We start from the raw sequence: 24,070 nt of genomic DNA on the forward strand, positions 1-24,070 counted from the left end.
ATTATAATTATATAATTTTCATATATAAAAAAAGTAGCTCATTAGCATTATTTTGAATGCTGCAAAATGCTAGTTCGTTCCCATAAAATTGGAGGTTCATTTTCAATTGCAATAGTCCATGAATTTGTACCTGAGTGTCATTTGATCCTGTATGAATTGAAATTTTAGGTCGTTTGATCCTATATTAATTGAAGTTGAAGGTTATATTGACGGAAGGACCAAATTGCCGCGTATCACAATTGAAGCATGACAAAATTTAAACCAAAATGAATGTGAATTATTGCAGTTAAAAACCCTAAAGCTGAAATATAGGGGGGTATAGCATACAAAGAAAGGGAAAACTTAAGCAAAAACTAATCCAGTGCAAATTACGAGTTACTGGAGCTTCATTTTTCCTCGTAAGGGGCAGAATCGACATTTGCTGACCACGTTTTATATGCACTGCAAATCTCCAATTAAGATTGCAGTTACTTTGAAATCAAAGCAATCTGTACGCGATTTTCCTACTGCTTAGACAGAGAGCTTAAGGATCCTCAAATAAGCTTATTTGAGGACACCCCTTGTAGGGCTCACTCCGGATTGTATTTCACTAATCCAAACCGTCTATTTTGTAGATACACATTCAAAGATCATCTCCACAAAAAATCACTTGAATCCGATATCATTTGATCATTCAATTGAGTTATTGAAATTTTAATACTTTCTTGAAGCACCGTGTTCATTGATTTTGTATGACACAATTGGATGTCGAAACGGTTTCCAAATTGTCTAATTTTTTGTAAGGATGATCTATGAATGAAGACCTAAAAAATAGATGGTTTTGATCATTGGAAAAAAAATTGTAGAGTCTTAAAGGCGTCCCTCAAATAAAATTATTTGAGGGATCCCTCAATAGAAGGGGACTAACTGCTTAGATATTTGAAAAAGGGCATATTTTCAGTAAATCGCTTGATCCATCTAATGTCACATTTGTACCATCTAAAATAACACAATCATAAAATAGAATTTTCAGATATTAACCATCTTTCAGAACACTCCTACAGCCTCCATAAATCAACCAGTTTTCTCATTTCTCTCTGATGGGCATTTTTGGCACGAGAGTAACTTTTAAATGTATAAACGACCGTGGCGGCCTAGGAGATGATGGCGTCTATTAACTGGATGAATAAAAAGGATTGGCATAATTAGCAGTTCCTCAACGACATAATTTGTCCTATAATATAGAAAAGTCTGCGTAATGCTATTGCCTATCAAAATCTCCATTCCCAAGCTCTTGGTCCCCGCGGTACATCTTCCCTGACAAATTGTTCTAAAGCTACTTGCTGTATAAGTGGACAACCGTGAAGACGAAGAAGCCTGCCATCTGCATCACAAACAAAAATATTTTTTTATCAGAATATTGCCAAGTAATTTTCAGTAAAGCTAAGATCATACTCATTGAATTATGACACCAAAAGGTGGGAATCTTGGGCTTCTTTCCTATGTCATGGAACATACACTAATGACTGGGCCAAGAAAGCTGAGATCGCCTTCAGACCATTAAAAGAGAGTTGGGAAACAGTAAAAGAGAGAGTTGGGCAGAAGTTACACAGGAAAAATGTTAAATAACAAAAAACATGGAGTGCCGTTTGAACGGCAAAGGAGCCTACAAACTGGGATCCCATCTAAGCAGCTCGTTATATACATGTATAATATATTAATGACCAATTACAGAGAGCAAAAAAGAGTTACCATAGAAAATGCTGCTCCATAATAGGGATAAGCTGCTGGTATAAATCTTTCATATTCATTGTGTCTAAATGGCCGAACAGGAATCTGCAATTCAATATCCATGGTTTTCCTTCAGGTGGTGGATAAAGGAACAGTACAAGAAAACAAAAAAGCCCGACGTACACACACAAAGCATGATACAAAATAAAAGGTAGCACAATTAGTCAGAGTCAAAAGTTTTGGGCACAGGATTATAATGCTTTATGTGCTACACAAAATGTCTTAACTCAGCCATCTTCCATACTAAATATAAAACATAGGTGGGTGGCTCGTTGTTGTATGTTAGACTATACAATCATTATTTTCTTTCTTTTTTATCACCATTCAAATTAATGCAAGAAGGTTCGACCTTGATAAATAGACTGCTGTATTTCTGTTTAACGGTAAACACAGATAAACCTTTTTTAATAGCAACATCTTCTCTTAACAAGTTATAGATACATCTCCACCATGAATAGGTACATTTCTTACCTGCTTTGATAGGGATAAACTTGTGTAGCCAAGCCTCTGGTACTCAACCTTGAACTGGAACACCCCGTAAACATCTGGAACTTTAAACGCTGTAAAATAACTGCCCTGCAATACAAAAAATAAGACAAAAATCAGTAAGGGTATCAACAGAAAATCTACAGGATATACAGAAAGTCTGGAGGGAATAACGTGCATTACCTTCTGATCAGTCGATAAGGTTTTCAGAACATAGGGACTCATCATATAAAACTGCACTTGAACATCATCAGCAACATATGGCTCCCAACTTTTTCCATGCCATTCATAAATCTCCACCGAATATTCCTTCAATTGTGATTTCAGTGTCAGGTGCCAAGAACTTTAGTTTTTTGCTCTTTTTTGGGAGTCCTTATTAACAACACAAATAAATAAAAATTACCAAGTCATCGTTGATCCTGTAAATTGCAGGTTCATCTGCTTCCCCAACTTTGTGGTGTCTTACATTCACAGCCTACAGAACAAAATGGTTTAATAAGGTGAGCATTTAAGAAACCTGGCAATACCTAAAATGAAACTATTAGATGAGTTAACCCGGCCACCATCTCTTATTTCTCTTTTTTTTTTCTTTTCCCTTTTTTTACTTTTGTGCAAGCCTAATTAATAAACATTATAATATCAGGACGACAAGATAATAACTTTTGCCTCACCTTGAGATGACCTCTTTCATGGAAAACCCATTTGCTAAGTTCAGTCAGAAACTGCTCATTAGCTGATTTCTCATGTCTGTTATCACAAAATAGGTTTCTCATTAATTTCTTCTTCAAACAGGAAAGTCTTCTATGGTATTAAGAGGTATGCACAGTAAACGCACCCAAAAATGCATATTTTATTCATCAGTCATTTTGTGCAGCTACATTAGGAAAAAACATATCTTATAAGCTGCTTGTGAGCCCTTATTTCTCTAGCATCCATATTTCTATTGATGTCTAAATATCTAGCCTAATCTCTGCATGAATCATAGCTCATCAATAAGTTGTAAAGGCCATCCCTACTTCAAAATAGGCGCCACAGCCTACAAGCTTTTATTAGTTTATAACCAATCAACAATTGAATTTTCACCATACCCAATATACCAGTTAACTTGGGATCTTCTTTTCAAAGATGTGTGACTACCAACTAAACTACATCATGACCATTTCAACATATCAGATATATAGCTATTAGTTAACTGACAACAGGCAAGCTGTAACTCCATTCTCCACTAAAAGGTTCTTTTTCCTCTTTGATTATATAAGTTAATACATTATGTGGCAGTTAGAACAGGAAATGTCCTAATATCAATTGAAACATGTATGGAAAAGAAATTAAATTAGAATTCATAGGATCACTCACTTCTTTGGGCTCCCAGCCTTCTGAACCTTAGATCTGAAAAACCTGAAAAGAGAACCAAACCTTGTCAGAGGAAACAATCAAAAAATTAGAGAACTTCATTTGACAGGAAATCATCACATACCTATCGCTAAACAAACTTAATGAACCAGAGATCAAAACCCGAGCATTGTTTCTTGCCTACAAAATAGACAAGAAAAACACATGAAAACTGTTACAGAATATATATATATATATGTATATATATATATATATACACACATCATTTACAGATCTCTCCACTCAAAGAACTCACTGATTTAGTACTGTTTATGAATGTAAACATTTAGAACCAGACAATAAGGAGCTAAATCCTGATACTGAAGACCAAACATCCATTTCCAATAGCTAGGGCAGGATTTGGAGAAAAGTCACTGGCCTCATAGGCAAAAGGGGAAGCAGAACATAATACTAAGTGGAAATGAGCAAAAGTAGGATGCTCTATAATAGTTTTCTGGAGTAATTATGTTATAGCAATTAGTCCTATGTTTCCCTCCAGGAAAAAAATAGAGACAGAAAGAAAGAGAGAGGTAAAAAAATTAACACTATCTTCAAGAAAACATTATGAAACAAATAGTAAGTTGTAAATAATTAACAATATCTTCAATATCATTTACATATCACAGAGAACCATGAGTTTGAATTTTCTAAACAAAGCATAGACAAACACATAAACAAAGGAAAGCATCTATGTATCACAAAAATAATATACACAGTAATGCAGTAAAAGAGGAGAGGAAAACAGGCAGTGAAGAGTTAACACACCTGCACAACTGAAACTAAAGATATAGCAGATCCAGTGAGAGAAGGAGGATTTGACAGCTTGCTTTTGGGGTTAGCAGAATATGCTGAAGGTGAAGCTGAGAGAACTTTCAAAACCTAAAATGATGCACATATTTACATGAAAAAGTGAGGGTTAAATTTTTTTTAAATAAAAACCGAAAAACAATAACAGTTGAATAACTTTAATTAGCACAAAGGTTCATTCTCTTGTTTTGCAATGCACTGAAGATGGAAAATTGAAAAATCTTACCAGGCTATTTTCAGAATTCACCGTATGGCCAATCCCCTGGAAAAGTACAGGAGCCTGTGGCAGAAGCACCAACATAAACAATATCAGGGACAAAGACAATAATTACCACTACCATTTACTAATAGTGTGCATTGAATTGTCTCTGAGTGCAACTGTTACAAATTCTCAAAACACTTTGCTTAAGCTATTATTGGATAGGACAAAAATGATGAATGGCTAGAGGAAAAATGTCACGACCTGTAGCCAGGCCAGTACCCATAAAAGTTGATGGAAGAGCAAAAGTAGAAGAAACAAAACGCAAATTAGGAAATGAGAACGAGAAATTACAAATTCAGAACACTTCATACACGAAATTAATTGAGTTGGAAACAATATTCTGTAAATACTACCAATTGAAATACACATGAGCAAGATTTAACATAATTCAACTGGACAACAAATATTAACATTGTTAAGAATAGATACCTCAATTTTCTTACTTCCTAAAATTACATCAGACTTGATGAAATCATCAGCAGCAATAACTGTACGATCTCCTTCAGTGTTGGAAACTGCATAGCTTGTGTGATCTATGACTATAGCCGCTGGATCCTGTACCCATTGTAAATAACATACTCAAAAACATCAGTTCTTTAATCAAGCTCAAAATGCTGGAAGAAAAGCTATGACCTAGAGAAACACGTATGAATTCTAGGGAAGGATATGAATGTCATTAAACCTTGTAGAATACTATGAGATAAGAGAAGTAGAAAAACATATGTAAAGAACAGCTATTTCAACAAAAATGATTTTGCTAACCTCACAGTCATATCAGTGCAGTGTATGACAGTGGTCTGTGAGCATTATTGTGTACTTAATGACAGGAGCTAGCAATTGACAATATGCTCATTTTAGTGAAGTCATTCTTGCTGTCATTAAGGAAGCAGCAGAAAATACACCTCTAGAAAGATCAGAAGTTATTCATAAAGAGCTCACATCTAGCAACAGTTCATGACACGATATGATGATAATTCTGCAATTGCTAATAAAGCATTATAATTTCATCCAAACCATTCTGAATTAAAGCACTTTAGTGATTATGGCTGTTTCTGTTATTCCCAAATGATCAATTCTTCAAAGAAATGTCCTTTTTTTTCTTGATAGTAGAAGATTTAAAGAAGCAATGCATGCATACTGGACAGAAACCAACTTCAAGGAAATTCTGAATATTAAAAAGGAGACTGAAAAGAGATAATTGATATAGTAACCAGTGAAATGCTTCAATGCTTAAACCAACCTCATCAAAATCAACTCCGCACTCGACTGCGATTTGTCGGATCAAATCAGATGCATTGGTATCAGCTGCAATGATCAAATCATGACCGCTATCCACAAAATCAAGTATAGCAGCCAGGTCAATGGACCCTCCAAACCCTATATCACATGATAAAACAGAAATCATAAATAAATACAGTCAATCTGAATTCCCAAAACCATTTCAATTCACCAAAGTTTTCGTTTTCCACAACACAACATTTCGAAAAGAGAGAGACTTACGATCGACCGAAGGAGAAAAGAGAATCAAGGCGTCATAGCTATACAGGCCGTAACGCTGCAAGGAGATCTTGGGATCATCGGCGAGCTTGAAATCGAGCTCGAAGCCTCGAGATTGCAGGGACTTGAAGAACAAGGAGTGCGAGGATTTGAAGGCGAGGTCGTCGAGCAAGACGAGGATCCGGCGATCGGTTGGGTGGTCCGGCGAGAAAGAGTGGGTGAGAAATGGGAGGGTTAGGGTTAGGAAGGTGAGGACACTGAGGAGCTTCAGCATGGTTTCGGTTTGGGAGGGACTGAGGAGAAATGCGCCTGTGAGAAGTGCTGCTTCGGCTTTCTTTCCTTCAGATCGCAAAACTAGAGTGGACTCTGCACTGTGGAAGGGGTTGGCTGACTTTTCGTAATTTCTTCTCTTTTTCTTTTCCTTTTTTTCCTTATATTTGCCTTCTTTATTTTATATTTCTTTGAGACATATTTTCCCAAACGATAGTCGTGACTTAGGAATATAAGAAGTCATGAATCAAGAAATTTTTAAGGGTCATTCACTTATCATAAACGGAGGAAGTAAGGAATTGGGGGATTTAGAAATTGGAAAAGTAATGAATCGGTATGAGAAGAATCATTTCAATTAAGTTGTTTACTAACTATATGGAATTAGCACAGAAATGGAGTTGAATTTCATTGTTATTGTTTACTAATTCTTATGAATCAAAACTTAAACTAATTTGATTATTAAAATGCCCTACACATATAAATATATATTTTTCACCTAAGTAACTTATAAAAAAGAAAATATACACAGGTTTATTTTATAACTAATGTATAATATAAGAAACTATATGGCGAGTGATGAAAAAACTAGTATATAATAATATACATAATATAATAGAAAAAATATATATGGCATAGTTATAAGAATCATAACAAGACAAATAGCGGCTAGCAACCAAGGTGAAAAGATAAAAACTTTGCTTTTTCCAACAGTAATTAATAAATAGCCATTGAATTTTTTTTTTAGGCTTTAAGGTGTTTTGGAATTATTGTAAAGCGATAAGGGTATTTTTGGAAGGTAGTAAGTTGATTCGATTACTAGTTTTGAGGGGATGTGATTACGGATTTTGAGGTGTGACCCATGTATTTTTCATTCATGATTGCAAGTAAAAGCAGAGGAAGTCAGAAATGGAAATCATTCATTTTCTTTCCATACCCATGTTACTGATGCATAAACATGCCTTACATAGGGAATCAAGTAATGGGAATCGTATCAACTACTCCCCTAGTTGATCTCATTCCTTATTTTAAGGGTATTCGATTACGGATTTTATGACAAGACCCGAAATTTCTCGGAATCTGGGACGGACCGCCTAATTACCGACATCAACCCGATGCCGGCCCATTTACTAAAGATCGAGACTTTCTACCAAAAATTTGGCGAGTCTCCTGTAAATTGAACATTTCAAATTTCAACTGTTCAAAATTTGATTAATTACAACCAACGACAAAGATGCTTACAAGCAATAAAATAATTTTACAAACAAGGCCTCAAGGCCTCACAAAATTTAAACCCTCAAAGCGATACAGAGCATATCTACGAATTCAAAATACAATCAAGTACCATTTAACTGAAAGGAAAAAGTACCAAGAGTCTCTACAAAGACTCGAGTTCCAAGATGCACCCAGTTCGGCTCAACTGCAAAGCTCACTGCATCGGGTCAAAAAAAAGTTGTGAGTGGACAAAAATCAGGTTCAGTTCAAGTGAAATCAAAGTAGTATAACCCCCACCTTTATTAAAACATGCAATGAAACCATAAGCATAACAAAACCATCAGAAACAGTATATAAACACGTACTAAACCGGATCTCAAATCCGTAATCCGTGAATCATACTTCACGAAGCCCACCACTCAACTTAAGAGTTCCGAGAGGTTAGACTCATAAACGTTCTCAAAGGTACGACCGGCGAGGAAGTATCCTTACCGAGAAATAGAACAAAAGAACATTCATATATATATATATATATACATACTAATTATATGATGTAACATAATAATAATAATAATAATAATGCTAATAATAGTATATAGATATAACCAATATTTAATTGTACTGGGGAAACAATCCAACCGGGGGACTGTTTGACCAGTCCACATAGCAAAGCCATTCCTCAATTCACCATGTGTCTAGGGAACGAGCCGTCCAACTGGGGGACTAACTCTCACCAGCACATACAGGACACAAAGCTTGTACGCTGAAATACGATCCTACGCGCGTAGACTACCCCAAATCCAGGGTCCACAAAGCAACACCCCCTTAAGGATGTTCTGAGTTCTAGTAATTTCAAAAGTATCCAAAATCCGTAACCAAATTCAGATCAGGGGAGGTATATAAATGAGTGCTTAACGCACTCCAATTAACAGATCAACATTACCTTTCATAGCTCATATTAACCACCAAGTACCCCATGCACAGCCGCATGTAAATATAGCTTCTCAAAATTCAAATATCATAATAAGTTTTATGAAAAACCTCGAATTCCCATTCGAGCGTATATAAATCATTGATAAACATAATAAAACTATATGCCACATTGCCATGGATGAAATCATACTGAGTTTCAAAAGAAAAGTCCACTCACAAATAGTCCCACACAACTTGACCCTTAGAAGGTCCCGTCTGCTGCGTATCTTTGGGTGAGCACGATTCGAATCTGAAAATCGATGAGCGTCAAGCGCTTCAAAACAGAACTTTAAAATAAAACCCTAGCTTCCCGGGAGTTCCTATAGGTTTTACGAGGTCTAGAATACACGTCCTGTAAGTTTGGTCCGAAACGGACAGTTAGATCGCTCACAATCGCACGATTGGACGGTTACTAAAACCCTCACGCTAGGGTTAGCATTTCCGGAGTATCCGGGACTCCGTTTTACGATCCGTCGAATCCTACACGATCCTAAGGGTATCTAGAGGAACATACTTCAATTTGAAAACGATCCAATGGTCGGAACATATCGAACCTGAATAATGCACAATATGCGATAATCCGTTCAATAGTCAAACGACCTCGAAATCGAGATCCGCGAAATCCTACGCGCTCGTGACAACTTAAAGATCACATTGGAATAGTTTGCAGCTCCACCACACTTGCCCACGCGTCACCACACGCTGGCAGCAAGCGGGTGTGCAGAGAAATTCGCAACGGAAAATCTCCAAATCACAAGTCACCCTCCCGGCTACAGGTCCTACTCAACTAGGGGAGCACTTCATTCAACTACGGGCAAGCCCAAAACCACCGGGAATTGGCCGGAATTTCGAATTGAAGACCGGCCAAAAACCTAATTCGAAAATAACTTCCAAAACCTCAAAATCGTTTCCATCCTAAGCAATAGGCAGCTAGAACAGATAAAAAGAAGGAGAAATCTCACCTTTAACACCGGAAAAATGATGATCTGAAGCGGTGGTGCAACGATCGGAAAACCTCCGATTTGAACCAGTCAATACTGCCGACTATTCTCAACTTTTCCGGCGACGAAAACTAGTGGGTCTTAACCAGACGTCAAGACGGCCAACGGAACCGGTGCGGCCCTTGCCGTGGCCTCGAGCTAGGAGAATCGAAGAGAGAGAGAGAGAGTCGGGTCGAGGAGAGAGAAATCGAGAAAGGAGAGAGTGCGCGGGGAGAGAGAAAAGAAGGGGAAAAAAATAAAAATGAACTAAAAATTTGATTTTTTTTACAAATACCCTTTTCGAATTATTTACGGTTTTGCCACCGAAAGTAATTTGATCGCCAAAACTTCGTTATAACTCCGATTCAAACCTACCGCCTGTCCACGAATTCATTTCAGAACCACCTACGCAACCAAACCACTTGTGGTCCCAAAATCCTTCCGGACAAGAAAATGACCAAAATATCCTACCCCAAGGGTAGTTTCATAATTTCACAGTTAATTTAGTTTTACCCTTTTAAGTTGGAAAATTAAATAGAGTCGGGGTGTTACAACCTACCCCCTTATAAAAATTTCGTCCCTGAAATTTGCATACCTGTTAATTGAAGAGATAAGGGTATTCAGCCCGCATCTGTGCCTCGGGTTTCCAAGTAGCCTCTTCAACAGTTTGACTTCTCCACAACACTTTCACTACAGGAATGGATCTGGAGCGCAACCTTTGTTCCTTCCTATCCAAGATCTGTACAGGTTGCTCCTCGTACGTCAAATCTTCACTCAACTCTATAGGTTGGTGCTCTAAAACATGGGAAGGATCAGGCATGTATTTCCTTAGCATGGATACATGAAACACGTCATGAATCCGAGATAGTTCTGTAGGTAAGGCAAGTCTATAGGCAACTGGCCCAATACGTTCGGTGATCTCATAAGGTCCGATATAACGAGGGCTTAACTTCCCGCGTTTACCGAACCTCATCACACCCTTCCAAGGAGATAGCTTTAAGAACACCCAATCCCCAACTGCAAACTCAAGATCCTTGGACCTGTTATCCGCATAACTCTTCTGTCGGTCTTGTGCGGTTTTCAACTTCTCTCTAATCATTTTCACCTTCTCAGTTGTGACTCGAATACTATCTACCTTTTCCAACTTCCTTTCACCCACTTCGTTCCAACAAACAGGAGTTCTACACATCCTCCCATACAGAGCTTCATACGGAGCCATCTCAATGCTCGACTAATAACTATTGTTATAAGCAAACTCCACCAATGCAAGGTGAGTATCCCAACTGTCTTTCAGTTGTAAAACATAAGACCTCAACATATCTTCCAAGGTCTGAATGGTTCTTTCCGATTGTCCATCAGTCTGTGGGTGGAAAGCAGTACTAAAATGTAACTTAGTACCCATAGCCTCATTTAAACACTTCCAGAAATGAGATGTGAACCTTGCATCCCTGTCCGATACAATAGACACAGGAGCTCCGTGCAACCTCACGATCTCATCCACAAAGAGTTTTGCTAGCCTCGACAAGGAATAGGTTTCTTTTATAGGTAGAAAATGGGCGGATTTGGTGAGTCTGTCAACTATCACCCAAATTCCGTCATGCCCTTAGTACGTGGAAGTTTGAAAACAAAGTCCATTGTGATAAACTCCCACTTCCATTCAGGAATCGGAAGTGGTTGCACGAGTCCGGACGGTTTTTGCCGTTCCGCTTTCACTTGTTGACAAATCAGACACTTGCTCACATACTTAGCAATATCCCCCTTCATATGCGGCCATGAGTAGTACTCACGTAGAGTCCGATACATCTTAGTACTACCCGGATGCATAGAGTAAGTAGAACAGTGAGCTTCTTCCATGATTTCTCGTCTCAAGTCTTCATCGTTCTTGGGTACACAAAGACGAGTTCCAGTCACCAAAACTCCATCCTTCCTTATTGCATAATCCGTCCGTGTACTATTTTCTACTTCCGACCTTATCATACGAAGGTTAGGATCTCCCAATTGTGCTGCAATCACCCGCTCAACCAGAATAGGCCTCACTTGCACACTAGCAAGCATTCCTCCCTGAGAAGTCATTTCCAAATCAACACCATCCTTTCGCAGTTCTACCAATAATGGAAGACAACCCATTCTGAGAAGAGCTAGACTTCCACCAACATTCCTACTTAGTGCATCAGTTACCACATTAGCTCGGCTGGGATGATACTCAATCGTACAGTCATAGTCCTTAATCAATTCCAGCCAACGCCTCTGTCTCATATTCAACTCCTTCTGAGTGAAAAAGTACTTGAGGCTCTTGTGATCAGTGTAAATCTGACACGTCTCACCATACAAATAATGCCGCCAGATTTTGAGAGCGAATACCACTGCGGCAAGTTCTAAATCATGGACAGGGTAATTCTGCTCGTACTTCTTGAGTTGCTTTGAAGCATAAGCAATTATCCGATCATGTTGCATTAGAACACATCTCAAGCCTTGTAAAGATGCGTCACTATAGATCACAAAGTTCCCCGAGTTATCCGGAAGAGCCAAACAGTGCGGTGGTTAACCGCTTCTTCACCTCAAAACTCGCCGCACTCCTCCGTCCACTCAAGCTTAACATCTTTCCTCATCAACCGAGTAAGAGGTGTTACTATTGAAAGAAAACCCTTCTACAAATCGACGATAGTAGCCCGCTAACCCCAAGAAACTCCGTATCTCTGTTACACTTGTGGGTTGCACCCAATTCACAACTGCTTCTACTTTACGAGGGTCTACATAGATTCCTTCTGCTGATATAACATGTCCAAGGAATTCCACTCTATCCAACCAAAACTGACACTTACTGAACTTGGCATAAAGCTGCTTCCTTCTCAAAGTCTTCAATACTAGTCGCAGATGTTTCTTATGACCCTCCAAAGTTCGAGAATAAACCAGAATGTCGTCTATGAATACAATCACAAAGTGATCCAAATAAGGTCGGAATACTCTGTTCATGAGATCCATAAACGCTGCCGGTGCATTTGTCAATCCGAAAGGCATCACCAAGAACTCGTAATGGCCGTAACGAGTCCTAAATGCTGTTTTGGGAACATCATCTTCCCGTACTCTGAGTTGATGATATCCCGATCTCAGATCAATCTTGGAAAAGTACTTGGCACCCTTCAAATGATCAAACAAGTCGTCAATTCGAGGCAAAGGATATCGATTACGCACTGTCACCTTGTTCAACTGCCGGTAATCAATACAAAGCCTCGACTTCCATCCTTCTTCTTTACAAATAATACTGGTACACCCCAAGGGGAAACACTGGGTCGAATAAACCCAAGATCCACCAACTCCTGCAATTGAGTCTTCAACTCACGTAATTCTGCTGGTGCCATTCTATAAGGAGCTTGATGAATCGGATTCGTTCCTGGAAGAAGTTCAATAGTGAATTCGGTTTCTCTATAGGGAGGCAAACCAGGAAGAACATCAGGAAAGACATCTGAAAATTCACAAACCACAGGAATATTTTCCAAATTCAGAGTGGATCCTTGAGTATCAATTATATGAGCTAAGTATCCCACACAGCCCTTATTGAGTAACCTTTTTGCCCTTATGGCGGAAATAAGACAAGATGGGAGAACTCTACGCTCTCCATGAAATACTCGCTTCAGGTTGTGCAGGTCTTCTGAACACAACCTCTTTCCGAAAACAATCCACTGATGCACGATACTTTTCCAGCCAATCCATTCCCAAAATAATGTCAAGGTCAACTAATTCCAGGGGAATCAAATCAGCTTCCAACATGGCATCACCCACTTGGACATAACAATCCTTGAAAACCATACCCGCAAACAGAACATCGCCCGTAGGTAATGAGATACTAAAATGCTCAGTCATGGGTGTCGGTCTAACACTGGCATAAGGTAAGAAACTATAGGCGATGAAAGAATGGGTGGCCCCGGGATCTATCAAAACACGAGCAAAGTAACCGAAAATAGGGATCATACCAGTGATAACATCGGGTGTAGCCTGCACCTCCTGCTGTGTCATCGAGAATACACGGCTCGCGTAGTTGAGCGCCCAGATCGACCCTCTCGCCTCTGCCCCGAAAAGTGGACTGCACTCCACTACTCGATGACAAACCCGCTGCAGACGACGATGCACAACTCGTGTCTAACCTAAGCTCACGCTTGCCTCGTTGGGCCCCTCCATTGCAGCAGTACCACCAATATCAAGAAGGGCACTCACTCTTATAGTGCCCTACTTGCCCACACCGGAAACATGTCACTCCGCCTCGCCGAGCCACTAGCTCGCCACGGTTTGGGCAATCCTTCCGAACATGTCCTCGCCTGCCCGCACTGTAATAGGTTGCGAATCGCTTCGAGGATCCTCGCCGCATCGCCCACCGATGGTTGTCCCGAGGATGGCTCCGAATGGTCGAGAGCCGGACTTCCACCGCCGAACCGGTCCCACGCCCCGCAAACCAACCACTACTTGCGTAACTAGAGTCGGATCACCTCTTTGATGGACCCCGATTAGGTCCACCAAAACCGATGAGTCTCTACGACACCTACCAATACCGGCACCTGCATCGCATTCTTCGCCACCGCTCGCTTGGGCCAATGCTCTCATGGTAGGATACGTCGTAGCGTGACCACCGCCTGAATGTCTAGCCACGACCCTCTTTAAAACGAACGCACTTATCTTCTTCGTGGTTACCAACTCAGTGCAAACCGGGACAGCTCATTAAATTTGTGCTCATACTCGAACACCGACATAGAACCCGCCTCGATGCATAAACTCGGACTTCTTAGCAGTCTTGTAAGTATGCAGTAGAACTGATCGAAGAATGCCCTTTGGAACTCTTCCCAAGTAAGGACAACAGGGTTTGCATACCCTCTTCGAATCGTCTTCCACCAATGGTATGCATTCCTTTAGCAAAAGGTGGCTGAACCTTATCTCCATTAGACACTGGAGAACTTCAAATATCCGCTCGACATCTGTAAGCCAAGCATCAGCCTCAGCAGGATCAGTACCACCATAAAACTCTTTTGCTCCCAATTCCTTTACCCTCTTTATATCCAAGCCTTCAGTATTCCTTTTCCCATATAAGGCAGTAGACATAGTGCGAGTGAACCGAGATAAGAGACGCCGCAAGCCGGGCTCATTTCCTCCATCATGCTCCTCGGTAGGTGGAGATGGTGAAGATGGAGGTTAAGGAGGTGGAGAGGGTAGTGCAGGTGAAGGGGGAGGATTTGCTCCCCCCCTCGGAACACAACCACCCCTCGTTCTAGGACGCTGATGATGCATGATTCTACACAAAGGAATCCATAGAATCATTAGTTTCAACAATGCAACAAAAGCGCAAAAGTCGAAGGAAAATGAACCTAATACTCTGATACCAAGTGACAAGACCCGTCCGAAATTTCTTAGAATCGGGACGGACCCGCTAATTACGACATCAACCGATGCGGGCCCACTTACTAAAGATCGAGACTTTCTACCAAAATTTGGCAGAGTCTCTAAATTGAACATTTCCAAATTTCAACATGTTCAAAATTTACAGATTAATTACAACCAACTGGCAGCATGCTTACAAGTAATAAAATAATTTTACAAACAAGGCCTCCAGGCCTCACAAAATTTAAACCCTCACGGTGATACAGAGCATATCTACGGAATTCAAAATACAACCGAAGTATCGTTTAACTGAAAGGAAAAAGTACCAAGAGTCTCTACGAAGACTCGAGTTCCAAGATGCACCCGTCCGCTCAATGCAAAGCTCGCATCGGGTCAGCGCAAAAGAAAGTTGTGAGCGGACAAAAATCAGGTTCAGTTCAAGTGAAATCAAAGTAGTATAACCCCCACCTTTATTAAAACATGCAATGAAACCATAAGCATAACAAAACCATTAGAAACAGTATATAAACACGTACTAAACCAGATCTCAAATCCTTAATCCGTGAATCATACTTCACGAAGCCCACCACTCAACTTAAGAGTTCCGAGAGGTTAGACTCATAAACGTTCTCAAAGATACGACCGGCGAGGAAGTATCCTTACCGAGAAATAGAACAAAAGAACATTCATATATATATATATAAATATATACATACTAATTATATGATGTAACAGAATAATAATAATAATAATAATAATGCTAATAATAGTATATAGATATAACCAATATTTAATTGTACCGGGGAAACAATCCAACCGGGGGACTGTTTGACTAGTCCACATGGCAGAGCCATTCCTCAATTCACCATGTGTCTAGGGAATGAGCCGTCCAACTGGGGACTAACTCTCACCAAGACGCATACGGACATCAAAGCTTGTACGCTGAAATACCAGTCCTACGCGTAGACTACCCCAAATCCAGGGTCCACAGCAAAACCCCCTTAAGGATGTTCTGAGTTCTAGTAATTTCAAAAGTATTCAAAATCCGTAACCAAATTCAGATCAGGGGAGGTACATAAATGAGTGCTTAACGCACTCCAATTAACAGATCAACATTACCTTTTCATAGCTCATATTAACCACCAAGTACCCCATGCATAGCCGCATGTAAATATAGCTTCTCAAAATTCAAATATCATAATAAGTTTTATGAAAAACCTCGAATTCCCATTCGAGCGTATATAAATCATTGATAAACATAATAAAACTATATGCCACATTGCCATGGATGAAATCATACTGAGTTTCAAAAGAAAAGTCCACTCGCAAGTAGTCCCACACAACTTGACCCTTAGAAGGTCCCACCACTGCGTATCTTTGGGTGAGTACCTGATTCAGAATACGAAAATACGATGAACGTCAAGCGCTTCAAAACAGAACTTTAGAATAAAACCCTAGCTTCCTGGGAGTTCCTATAGGTTTTACGAGGTCCAGAATACATGCCCTGTAAGTTTGGTCTGAAACGGACGGTTAGATCGCTCACGATCGCACGATTGACGGTTACTAAAACCCTCACGCTAGGGTTAGCATTTTCGGAGTATCCGGGACTCCGTTTTACAATCCGTCGAATCCTACACGATCCTAAGGGTATCTAGAGGAACATACTTCAATTTGAAAACGATCCAACGGTCGGAACATATCGAACCTGAATAACGCACAATATGCGATAATCCGTTCAATAGTCAAACGACCTCGAAATCGAGATCCGCGAAATCCTACGCGCTCGTGACAACTTTAAGATCACATTGGAACAGTTTGCAGCTCCACCACACTTGCCCACGCGTCACCACACGCGCTGGCAGCAAGCGGGTGTGCAGAGAAATTCGACGACGGAAAATCTCCAAATCACAAGTCACCCTCCCGCTCATGTGTCCTACTCAACTAGGGGAGTACTTCATTCAACTACTGGGCAAGCCCAAAACCACCGGAACTGGCGGAATTTCGAATTGAAAACCGGCCAAAAACCTAATTCGAAAATAACTTCCAAAACCTCAAAATCGTTTCCATCCTAAGCAATAGGCAGCTAGAACAGATAAAAAGAAGGAGAAATCTCACCTTTAACACCGGAAAAGGACGATGAAGCGGTGGTGCAACGATCGGAAAACCTTCGATTTGAACCACCGACATCGCCGACTATTCTCAAGTTTTCCGGCGACGAAAACTAGTGGGTCTTGACCAGACGCCAAGACGGCCAACGGCCGGCCCTTTGCCGTGGCCTCGAGCCGAGAATCAAGAGAGAGAGAGAGTCGGGTCGGGAGAGAGAAACCGAGAAAGGAGAGAGTGCACGGGGAGAGAGAAAAGACGGGGAAAAAAATAAAAATGAACTTAAAATCTGATTTTTTTACAAATACCATTTTCGAATTATTTACGATTTTGCCACCGAAAGTAATTTGATCGCCAAAACTTCGTTATAACTCCGATTCAAACCTACCGTCTGTCCACGAATTCATCTCAGAACCACCTACACAACCAAACCACTTGTGGTCCCAAAATCCTTCCGGACAAGAAAATGACCAAAATATCCTGCCCCAAGGGTAGTTTCGTAATTTCACAGTTAATTTAGTTTTACCCTTTTAAGTTGGAAAATTAAATAGAGTCAGGGTGTTACATTTTAACATGGAACCCGCATGATTTTTTTTATTCCTTATAGGCCCTGTTTGGTTTGTGGAAAAGATTTGATGGGAAATAATTTCCCATGTCGTTCCCAATGGATGGGAAATGGAAGATTTCTCATGTTTGGTAATCCTTGAAAAATAACCAGGAAATGTCACTTTATTTTTTTTCACATGTTTGGTCTGTATAGGAATATAAAACAAAGTTTGTTTAATTTTTCAATTATACCCATATGAAATCAAATAAAAAAGAGAATACATTTAATGCTATATTGTAATTCTAAATTGTTAATGGGGGACAAAATGGTCATAAAAAATGTGTATTTACTGTTTGCTCATTTTCGCAAACTTTCCCATGAGGAGGAAAACAAAACTCAAGGGGGGAGGAGTGCTTCATTTTCCCCCTTACTTTCTCATATGCCACACAACCATTTCTCATGCTTAAACTTACCAAATATGGAAAAACAATTGATTTCCCATACCCAAGCCTCATTTCCCATGAACCAAACGGGGCCATATGATAGTAAATACATGTGAACTCATGAATTAAGGGTGTGTTTCCGTAATCAAAATTAGAATAAGGAGTTGGATTCCAATTACAGATTACTCATGTGTTTACTTCACATAAAAGAATAAAAATGCAAGTGAGATCCATACAAAATCAAGAATTCAACTTCTGATTTTGGAACAATTGGACTCTTTGGTGTGAGGTGATATTCTAATTCCTAAAAAACCAACCCATCAAGAGTTCATCGTTTTTATCCATTATATCCTCACACAATAAAAAAGAAATTCAAATTTGTCATTCACTTTAACCCAACAAAAAAGGGCATTTAGTAATTGAACTGGTGTCAATTCTGATTTAAGTGAATTTACTAAATAACTTATAAAAAATCAATACCATTTTCCTACCCCGATTCCAAATAGTTTAGTAAACAAATTTAATGGGAATCCATATTCTAATTCCTCTTCAATCCAATTCCTCCTATAACATGTTTATCAATTCGTAATCAGCTTAAGAGGAATTGAATTGAAGAGGCTAGATTGAGGAAAATTAGATTCCGGATTCCTATTGAAGTTATTTACTAAACTATATGAATTGAGAAGAGTTAGATTTCGAATTCCTATTGAAATTATTTACTAAACCATATGGAATTACTAAAATGTCCTCGTTGTTGGGTTAAAGTATATGACAAATTTGAAATTTTAAAAATTGTGTGACAATATAATGGATAAAAGAGATGGATTCCTAATGAGTTAGTTCTCCATGAATTAAAATACCACCTCCCACTCAAGAATTGAATTCCTTCAAAATTAGGAATTCAATTCCTGATTTTATGTAGGCCTCACTTACTTTTTTAATTCTTTGATTTGAAGTAAACGCATAAATCCTCCATAATTGGAATTCAATCCCTAATTCAAATTCGAAATCTTGATTTGTAAACACACCCGATTATGGATTAGTAAGCATGCCATAAAATCATTCTAATACTCATATGTGAGTAAACACAAGAAAACATGAATTGAAATCATTTCAATATGCATCCTTAATAAGTAAACATGCCATACAATTATTACTCACTTTTTACAGTCATACATGAATTGTTGATAATTTAAAAATTTATACACAAACTTCTAAAGTCGATAAATTGATCCATTAGTACATATGTAAATTATCGACTTGGCAAGTATAAATCTCATTTTTTTTGGAGTGAAGTGGACTCCTCATAGACTAAATTTTTATATCAAAAATTGGAAATATCAAAACTAAATTTATAAACTAAAAAAGTAAATTTAGGTTTTAGCTAGAAAAAAAATTTCACTTTTGGAAAAAGCCAAAGATTTTTCAAAAAAGACAGAAAAACCTCTCAACTTTCAAATCAAAGACATGCTAATGTAAAGGATTCCTTAGGAAATCCAAAAATAAATAAGGGTAATTTTGTGCTTTTTGGGTTCTTTTACAAAATTTCTCTCTCCTTTGTGTTTTTCCAAAGTCTCCCAAATAAAAATAACATAAAAACATAAACACAACAAAGAAAAGAAAAAAAATATCCTTCCAAAGCGAGGAACTTGGAGTTCAAGTGTTTAAGAGTATTATTTACCTTACATATGATAATTGGTTAAAAACATTTACTCTTGCATATAATTTCCTAGATTCAATTCCCCGTCCCTCAATATCAATTGTATAAAAAAATCCTTCCAAACAACCATCGTACTCCTCCCCTAACCAACCGATAGACCCAATCACCACCTTCCACCATCAACCTCAAACACATAACCTCGGATGCAGAGGTGGAGGACAATTTGGAATTATGAGCATTTTTACCGTTTTGCCCTTGACCGAATTCACCTTCAAATATTGTCGTGGGCCTCGTGGCACTACGCGATTAGTTCGCTCGCTTGTAATAATAAGCCCATCTGCATTCCAACAGATCACAAAGCCGTGTCCCTATCGGAAAGCAGTGATGACGATAATTGACGCAGGGCGGTGGAGAGAGTCCAAACAAAGTAAGGAAAGTAAAATTAAATTATAAAAACAAAGAAAGCGAGGCTACCAGGGCCCCCCCCGTTTGTATAAACAAGAACACTCTCTGAATCTCACACGCGTTTGCCCTTTCAGATTCCCTTTCAGCTTCGCTCTGCTTGCTCTCTCTCTCTGCAAAGACCTTCACTGTGCTTCAGCAGGTAAGTTTCGTTTCAACGATCGCAAAGCTCATGGCTTCTTATGGACTATATATAAGAATAGTAATCTGATCCTGGGTTTAAGCTTAGCGCACCCATATTTGTTTTATTATGGGTATAAATTATTGGTTTTTGACTTCTTGTTTGATTGATTTGAGCCCTTTTGATTGATCGGGTGTTTTGGGTTGATAAACGCGCGGTTGGAGAGCTATTTGAGTCTAAAGTTAATTTGATTTAAGAATTTAAATTTTGTGTTTTGAGCTCCTGGGTTTTGTTTTTAGGTAAAATCCTCAATCGTTTTCGCTGGTTTGGTGAATCCAACAGTTGAACCCAAGCTTTCAATCGAGGAGAGCCTTTAGACTCAGCGGTATGGTCTTATTTGTTGTTGATTTGAATTGTATTGTTTTAGAAAAGAATGTTTTTTTTAGTCTCAAGAAGTAATATTTGTAGAAACCTCTGACCCCTTGATGATTATTGGTGCGTATTTTTTTGTTGTTACATAAAAAAGGTTAAGACTTGGGCTTGGTTATAATGGGTTTTTAGTTCCATATATATTGCTTCAGATCACTGGCTGTTCTGGCTTATGCACATGCGTTTATTCTCTGTTTGTTGGTTACTTTAATAGTAGGATCTGGTTTATTACTCTAGGATTGCTGAACCTAATCAAGCAACGATCTTTTGGTTGTTGTGAAGTTCGTGCCTGTGAGTGTGCTTATTGATGCGAGCATATCTATGGATGTAAATAGGTTGTAAAGAAGCTGAATATCACATAGCATTCCATACTAAAGTCAAGAAAGCGACAAGTTTAGCCTGGTCAATGGCAGAGCTATAATACTTCGCATGTTATTTCAATCGCGATGTGTATAAAATATAGAAGAGTCTTCAACACATATCATTATGTATTTCAATTATACAACTACCGTGCTTGAAATCCTTGGATAAAAATCCAACCTGTAAAGTCACAGAGGCTTAGAGCATGTAAATAAATAGTACATTTTATTAATTGTTGGATTTTAATCTGACAATTTGAACCATGGTATTATCTTAGTAAAATATTTAACATTATATGTCTGAAGCACTCTGAAATATATACCTATATATTAATTAAGACGCCAAATCTCAAATCTGGAACTTCTCTGTGCATGTATATTTATCTTGATGTTGTGTTGTAGGAAACATGATTAAGCTATTTAAAGTGAAGGAAAGGCAGAGGGAGATTGCAGCAAATGCCAATGGAAAACCACCTGTTAAGAAGCAAAGTGCAGGAGAATTACGTCTTCACAGAGGTATTCCATCACAAATTTTGAAATGAAAAAAGGTTCTATAGGACGTAGTATCTCATTATTCAAATTTGGTTAACACATAATAAAAAATTTCATTTTTAACTTCATTGGCATTCTAGCTATTCGTTACTTAATACTTTTGGATATAATATGCAACATGCTCATGTTAAGTTTTTGACAACTCACATACTATGCATGAATGAAACTTGCTGAGGCATGCTTCTTCAGCTTTTAGTTTTGTGTTCTTTACTTTTAGATGCAAAATTGCAGAGGCTTGGATGGGTAACTTTCTTATTGGAATTGATGTCAGAACCCGAAAGCACTCTTTCCAGACAAATGAACATAATTCTCGAAGAGAAACTAAAATATAAGACTTGTGAAAAAAAAAAAAGTTATAGATATAGCCTTCTGTTCTTACTTTTTCTACTGTTCTCATCTTGTAGATATCAGTGAGCTGAACCTACAAAAGACATGTACCATATCATTTCCCAATGGCAAAGACGACTTGATGAACTTTGAGGTTACTGTTCGCCCTGATGAAGGATATTATTTGTAAGTGTTTATGTTATGCAAAACGCATGCCCCGTATTTGGTATGCTATTAAGTAAGATATGCACCTTAATGGTTATTTTCATTCAAAAATATTTTGAACATAAAAGCTTCAACTTCTCGGAGCATCTTGTGTTTTCTAAGCCTGTATCAAGTAAGAAAGTCTTATAAGATATGAAAATTACGGGGTGCTAGTATAGGGATATGCATTCTTAAATTAGATAGGTGTTAACTTCTTATCCTTTCATTTTCGTGTTTTGATCACTTAGTTTTATTATGATTACTTATACTTTTTCCGGGGAGGAATGCAGTAAATTTTGGTTTTAGAGTTTTAAGTGCTTAACTCAGTATCTTTGATCACAGAGGTGGCACATTTATGTTCACGTTTCAAGTTTCTCCTGTCTACCCTCATGAGGCGCCAAAGGTCAAGTGCAAGACAAAGGTACACTAGCATGCCCTATTTGCTAAACATGGTGCTTTTCTAGTTGAAGTTCCTACTTGTTCTCTTGTATGTATAAAGTCATCTTAACGGTATTTTCAACTTACAGGTCTACCATCCTAATATTGACTTGGAAGGAAATGTCTGCCTCAACATTCTAAGAGAAGACTGGAAACCTGTTTTGAATATCAACACTATAATATATGGACTATTTCATCTTTTTACGGTATTGATTATTCTTTCACAAGTTGATTCTCACAACTTGGCAAGTCTCTTTAATCACAATTCATTCTTCTGCTTGCAGCAACCCAATTATGAAGATCCCCTTAATCATGATGCAGCAGCTGTTCTAAGGGATAACCCGAAGATGTTTGAGTCCAACGTGAGAAGGGCGATGGCTGGTGGGTATGTGGGGCAAACCTTATTCCCACGCTGCATGTAGGGCTGCCTGTATTTAAACACCAATTCATCCTTAAATGGTTGGTCAAGGGCTGTACATTTGGTCGTTAAAGCTTCTATTCTAGTGTGCTGCTGGGACGCAAATTCTTCGGATCGGGCAAGGGTAAGAGCTTATACCTGTTGTAACTTTGTGAAATGTTTGTGATATTGGCTGGAAACATTATATATTTTTCGTAAGTGTGACGATGATCATTGGGAAATTCTAGAATTGAGGTTCAATCATGTATTTATTAAATTTGTTTCCTAAATTAAAATGGGAAAGAAGATGCTTTTTCCCCACCTTATTGCCCTAATTGTTTCCAGTTGCAAACCATATTGAATGCATGACGATAAGGAAGTTGCCTCAAGAAATCAAACTTAAGTTTCTCAAAGGATGGATGAATCTTGCTGATCCCAATTTCTAGATATAAATTATAATAGTGAAGTGTTTTAACTTGAAGCATTTAACTTTGAGAAGCACAAAAGTTAAAAGGACTTCCTAAAAAGACTATAAAACTTCACGAACTTGAAACCTTGGACATCAGCAATTCAACATAAGGTTCTTTCAATTGGACTTGTGAAGTTACCACATCAGCAATTCCAACAAAATCGCCGAAGTTAAGAGCAAACACAATCTGCAAGTAGTTAAGAGCAGTTACTCTTGTATTTGAGGTTGTGTGTTTAAATCTCCTTACTCTTGTATCTGAGATCTTGTGTTCAAATCTCCTTGCTGCCACTATCGTTTGTATAAAACCCAATAAGCTTTTATACTTAATAGACATATGCCAAGAAATAATAATTGTGGATAAGCCAAAACTTTACAAGGTGTGCATTTTTCCTTGCTCTTGTATTACTTCTGTAACACTGCAAGGTGATTGAGATTGAGAGGATGAGGCCGTTCATTCAAGATGGTGTATTTCTATGGAATTTGGAAGACATAATACAAGAAATATGGAGTACGAACATGTCACAAGGGAGAAATATCATAAGCACTT

General features: G+C 38.5%; 3 protein-coding genes across 5 annotated transcripts; 1 reads left to right on the plus strand and 2 right to left on the minus strand.

The window, feature by feature from the left end:
* Nucleotides 1–979: 979 nt before the first annotated feature.
* LOC103335548 (dolichyl-diphosphooligosaccharide--protein glycosyltransferase 48 kDa subunit-like) lies at nt 980–6,682 on the minus strand. Of its 2 annotated transcripts, XM_008238564.2 has the most exons (13): nt 6,218–6,682; nt 5,958–6,094; nt 5,147–5,272; nt 4,682–4,735; nt 4,414–4,527; nt 3,734–3,789; nt 3,613–3,654; nt 2,928–3,003; nt 2,660–2,731; nt 2,440–2,565; nt 2,242–2,346; nt 1,732–1,815; nt 980–1,363 (listed from the first exon to the last, which is right to left on the minus strand). In XM_008238564.2, exons 1-13 carry the CDS (start codon nt 6,486–6,488, stop codon nt 1,316–1,318), a joined length of 1,311 nt encoding a protein of 436 aa, XP_008236786.2. In that variant the 5' UTR covers nt 6,489–6,682; the 3' UTR covers nt 980–1,315. The 2 variants fall into 2 exon arrangements, with proteins under 2 accessions (XP_008236786.2, XP_088909871.1); XM_089053745.1 differs by having other exon boundaries at nt 2,242–2,565.
* Nucleotides 6,683–10,222: 3,540 nt separating this feature from the next.
* On the minus strand, nt 10,223–10,882 carry LOC148916280 (uncharacterized). Its single transcript, XM_089055169.1, has one exon. The coding sequence runs from the start codon at nt 10,865–10,867 to the stop codon at nt 10,247–10,249; it is 621 nt and encodes a 206-aa protein (XP_088911295.1). The 5' UTR covers nt 10,868–10,882; the 3' UTR covers nt 10,223–10,246.
* Nucleotides 10,883–20,235: 9,353 nt separating this feature from the next.
* Nucleotides 20,236–23,389, plus strand: LOC103335549 (NEDD8-conjugating enzyme Ubc12-like). Of its 2 annotated transcripts, XM_008238565.3 has the most exons (7): nt 20,236–20,369; nt 20,648–20,733; nt 21,539–21,652; nt 22,093–22,201; nt 22,562–22,640; nt 22,747–22,863; nt 22,942–23,389. In XM_008238565.3, the coding sequence occupies exons 3-7, from the start codon at nt 21,544–21,546 to the stop codon at nt 23,077–23,079; spliced, it is 552 nt and encodes a 183-aa protein (XP_008236787.1). In that variant the 5' UTR covers nt 20,236–20,369; nt 20,648–20,733; nt 21,539–21,543; the 3' UTR covers nt 23,080–23,389. The 2 variants fall into 2 exon arrangements, with proteins under 2 accessions (XP_008236787.1, XP_088910151.1); XM_089054025.1 differs by lacking the exon at nt 20,648–20,733.
* The last annotated feature ends 681 nt before the right edge of the window (nt 23,390–24,070 follow it).

Source organism: Prunus mume, linkage group LG6 (assembly GCF_029339155.1).
Source record: "Prunus mume cultivar Tortuosa linkage group LG6, ASM2933915v1, whole genome shotgun sequence".
NCBI lineage: Eukaryota > Viridiplantae > Streptophyta > Magnoliopsida > Rosales > Rosaceae > Prunus > Prunus mume.